At 37.3% G+C, this 4958-nt stretch overlaps 1 protein-coding gene across 1 annotated transcript; it reads left to right on the top strand.

Moving 5' to 3' along the window:
• The first annotated feature begins 968 nt into the window (after nucleotides 1-968).
• LOC149536834 (uncharacterized) lies at nucleotides 969-4372 on the top strand. The gene is made up of 2 exons (XM_089804944.1): nucleotides 969-1124; nucleotides 1297-4372. The coding sequence occupies exon 2, from the start codon at nucleotides 1441-1443 to the stop codon at nucleotides 3541-3543; it is 2103 nt and encodes a 700-aa protein (XP_089661070.1). The 5' UTR covers nucleotides 969-1124; nucleotides 1297-1440; the 3' UTR covers nucleotides 3544-4372.
• The last annotated feature ends 586 nt before the right edge of the window (nucleotides 4373-4958 follow it).

Raw genomic sequence — 4958 nt, 5'->3', positions numbered from 1 at the left:
GTAGTCTATTTATTGATTTATATATGACTTATAGAAATATGAGGCTGTCCCATATTTCTTGCAGTAGTCTGTTTATTGATCTAATGATTGTTTATCCTAATATAGGACTACTCAAAACTCCATGCCCGAGTCTATTTCTGGATTTACATTTCACTTATCATTATGAGACTATCTCCTATTTCTTGTGGTAGTTTGTTTGTGAGTCTAAAGATGACTTGTCATACTATGAAACTATTATGTATTTCTTGTGAGAGACACCCAACTTTGCTTCAAATATAACTTCTCTATTATCCAAAATTGATGACTTCTCTCTAACAAAAATAGATTCTCTATTATATTATATTTATGTCTTCGCTCTAACAAAAATAAATTATTTATTATCTTTAGATCAACTCAAAGAAATAAAAAGAAAAAGACACTATTGAATGAAAGACACTCTTATAAAAATATATAGGGGAAATGAGCCACTTGCCGCCCATGTTTGCATTTCACCCATGTTTGAATTACTGTCATGTCTATTGCTACCTTTCCCCCCAAATTACCGTTCATAAAAAGGTCCAAAAAATGATCACACATGTACTAATAGCCAATCACACATGTAGTAATAGTTGATTTTTTTTTAGTTCTCTTGGTTGCTGATTGGTCCATTTGTGCAAAAAATACTATTTTTTGTGTTGGACTCTACGAGTTCTATAAGAGGGTAAATGAAGGAAAGTCAAAAAGTTAGCTTTAAGCTCTTCACTCACCTAAGAAGGGTCACCAAAAAAATGACAAATTTTGACATACATATTACAAGCAGTAGATACACAAATTACCGTGAATGGGTCATTTCCCCTAAATTAATAAGTAAAAAAAAGACAACTATTGAATGAGAGACACACTCATATATCTATAGTAATACCAAAAATTACTTTGATGTTGAAATAAGCAATTGTTTTGGTCATTTAATTGCTTTTAAGCAGTAAATATTAGAAACCAATGATGAGAACATTGGGATTAGATTAGTTAGATCATAGGGCATTCATATTCCAGTACCGGAGAAAAACGAATCAGTACCGACTACTACTCCATTAGATATGCTTGAACGTTCCTGGAAGAGAATAAAGCAAATCTTGAAAACTCAGGCAAGCAATTCTCAAATATTTTCCCCGAAATTTCGTGTTGACTTCATAGTCAAGTTTTAATACCTGGAGATTCCCAAAAAACTGTAGGCAGACAACTAGTTTAAATACCATGGATTCAGCAAATATGTTTGTAGGTAATATGTGAATGTTGTGTTTTTTTTTCCCTGTGCAGTTTTTATGACGTGGGAGGAAATTTTGAGCGAGAGCAAGGGTTTCATTCTGTCAGGTTATGTTTTAATGGTTTCATTTTACTTTTTGTACATAGAAAGTCCAGTGCCTGGGATTTGATATTAGTGTTTCAGTGAGCTGAGTAAATATGGGAGGAATTGGGTTTTTGTTGTCTAGGGTTTGGGTTTGTGTTGCCGTTTTTCTTCTGCTTGGCCTGCATATCCATTGTTGTGCTGGTGAAGGAGAGGTGCAAAGCATGATTGTAGATCATAACAATTTTGAATTTGCTAATCTATCAGAGGGTTTTGTTGAGAAACTTGTATCTGGCGATGTACCAGAGGGTTTTGTTAAAGATTCTGAATTTGATAAGGTGTTAGAGGGTGCCGTTCAGGATGTTGGATCTGATAATCCATTAGAGGGTATCATTGATAGTTCTGAATCTGCCAATGCATTAGAGGGTATTCTTGAGAATGTTGAATCTGATAAACCTTTAGAGAGTATCATTGAGAATTCTGAATTAGATAATGTATCGGAGATATTTATTTGTAATTTGCCTAGCGTGGGAGAGAAAAGCTGTTTTCAGTTGGGTGGTATGGTGGATTGGTTCAGGGATGTTCTTAATGTTGTTTGGAGAGTTTTGGCGAGGCTTCCCCAATTCTTGATCGAAATTAGCCCATTCTTGATGGGTTTGTGGCAGTTAGTGGACAAGATCAGGTGTAGCAATCCAATTGGAATATTCCCAAGTGCTAAGGAGTTGGAGATGCAGAGGATCGAGAAGGTTTTCCGCTTGGCAGATGACCGACAGTCTTTTCAATTCATCTTAAACCCTAGAAGATCATTATCATTTGATGGCACCAGAGAATTCAACCGTGGATGGCGCCTGGTAGTAGGTAACCACTGTTCAGGCCTTCCTTTTTCTTCATTACTAACAGCTCTTCACAAACGTTATGGCATAGTGTCACAGCACCATAATCAGTCGTGGCCTCCACAGAAAGGGCTAAATCTGAAAGATAAAGTAGTAATTGAAGAAGGGCAAACTAGCAATTCGTCTACAATCAATTTGGATGGTCTTATAATTGAGCATATTCTAGCAAGGCTTTCTTTGCCCACTTTGATGAGAATGAAATGTGTTTCCAAAACATGGAACAATGCTATATGTACATCTCCATTTTTCTGGTCACTTTACAACTCTCTCAGTTCAAACTATTTGGTAGTCCAGCACACTACCCAGGGCTCGCATGGTATCATCCTCTTCAGCCCCCCTCTAAACCAGTGGTTCCGAATTCCCTTACCATTATTACCATGGAAGAATAGGAACTCCCATTTCAGCCCCCCTTCCATTATCCAACTTTGTGCGGTGGGCGGGGGGCTTTTCCTCTTTGTGGATTCGGATTCAAGGCAGATTTATAATCCTGTTGTACTTAACCCTTTAACCAAAGAATTCATGGTTTTGCCTGATTTTCCCTTTCGTCAGGAATGGCATGGTGAACTGGCTGTTGAACTGATCGCTGACCTCAGCTCAAACAACTTTAACATTATTGTAATGTCAAGCAACCATGCAGAGCCATCGAAGGTTTGCCCATTAGTATACAATTCCAGTTTGAATATGTGGACTACTGGTAATGCTACAGAGGCAAAACCCTGGAGAAGCACTGAACACCCCTGGTGGAGAACAACCGCACACCCTTGGAGGAGTACTGTACACAAAGGCATGGTATATTGCACAAGTACATATGGTGTTCATGTTGGCTGTTACAACATTCAAAGTACTGAATTTAAATATCTGGAAATTGAGGAAGGGCTGCCTCATATGATTGATTATCTTGATTCTGATGAGAATCCTCATGCTACACTCCCTTCCTTATTGGTGTGTGGTGAGAGGATGATTTTGGTGGGGAGATTACGGAACAGCAATCCCATCTTGGGCCGGTTGCCTGTGATAAAGCACGGTTTGGTGGGGCTGTGGGAGTTGGATTTGACATCAAATTATAAGAGCTGGTCTCTACTTTCTAAGTCTCCCCTGGATTTGTTGGAAGCTGCCGTCAAGTCATCAGATGGTACAGATTTTTTAGTTGCATCAGATGGTAGGGATGGAATTTGGTTTATGCTTAGAGGAAGCACGAATCTGTTGAGGTTTAATTTGAGTTCCATGGAGTGGAGCTCGTTGCCGGGGTGCCCAGGTGAAGATATAATGGATACCAGTGCAAGAAGGGCATTTTCCACACCCTTCAGGATATCTCCCCATTCCTGAAGAATTCCCCACCACTGCACCGCATCATCCAAGAATTAAACTCGTGAGGAGAGAGAGGACTTTTGCTTTCATTAATTAGGATACAATGGATTCTAGCTAGAGGAGAACATTTTCTACACGGTCCACAATATCTTTTCATTCTTGAAACAATCTGGTGGACCACATACCATAAGTGAAAACTGAGAAGAGAGGTTGGTTTTGGTTTTAGTTCCTATCTTGTATACAGTGTCCCCATATTTCAAAATTTTCATATTCTACATATACTATCCAGATCAATGCAATTTTGACCATGATTTCATGGCAATATTGCTCAGATGTATTGTTTTCTGTGTCTTCCCTTTTTACCATGTCAGTTGTGTAGAATTATTTGTACCCTTAAGAATATCTAAAGGAGTTGAAAGGATAGTGTAAGAGGGAATACCATAGTGACCTTGGAAGGCATCTTTGATTCACTATTAACAGCTTTGTAAAGAGGGAATCACATAGTGGACTTGGAAGGCATCTTTGGTTCACTACTCACCACTAACTGTTGTGTAAGAGGTTGAATGGGGATCATGATGGGAGGAGATACATACCATTCTGCAAGGCTTTACAAATATGGATGCTCATGGTTTGATCCAATGGTTTTGACAGAACGTTTGTGATTTCTAGGATCTATGTAGCCTATGTATTGAGGGCTTGCAATGGAGATTTTATGTGAGATTTGTGCAGGATTGTGTTTTTGAATTGAACTAAACATGAAACCTTCATATATGTACTCAAATATTACAAGTGTACTGTAAATATTTTTATGAAGATCAATACATTGAATGTGCTATTGTGATTTTAATGGTTTTAGTAAGGCATCTTTTGCGTCTTCTATTATTTTTATATGAAGGAAAATATGTATACCTATTAGATCGGTTCTGTCATAGGACTATTGTGCTTTTAGTCATGTTTCCTTCAAATTGTAGAACATACAAGTGGTACTTGTGGTGAATGTAATGGTGTTGATATTAGTAATGATCATCCACAACAAAGTGAGTCAATAAATGAAGGTGCATACAATTAAAGGCTATGAGAAGAGGTCAAAGAGATACAACATCTATTTGCAATGCAATTATTTTTTACTATTGTACAATGTATCTATAAGGCATTTATTTTCTACCATTATTCTTGTTAGCGGGAGATAACGAGATTCAACCTTTAGATCTTCACAATTTTATTTACTATTAAACTAATCAAAATGAAATGTGACCTTAAATTTTGGTTACAAAGTTGTATTCTTCTAGCATCACTAATAAGTAAAGGAAGAAATGATGGGGTTCTAGTTACTTTATGTCCTACAACAGCTAGGGGATGGTTTGCAAGTGATTAAGTAATATATAACATGAAGTACATGTATATTGGGTCTAAAGTTAATAAACATGAGAATC

The sequence above is a fragment of the Cupressus sempervirens genome, chromosome 10 (assembly GCF_028749045.1).
Source record: "Cupressus sempervirens isolate cs-2001-9-10 chromosome 10, ASM2874904v1, whole genome shotgun sequence".
Lineage (NCBI taxonomy): Eukaryota > Viridiplantae > Streptophyta > Pinopsida > Cupressales > Cupressaceae > Cupressus > Cupressus sempervirens.
This window is presented reverse-complemented; position numbering and strand designations above follow the sequence as displayed.

Bases quoted from the DNA above. Each gene is read 5' to 3' on its own strand.
- LOC149536834 (XM_089804944.1), top strand. From the start codon at position 1,441: ATGGGAGGAATTGGGTTTTTGTTGTCTAGGGTTTGGGTTTGTGTTGCC.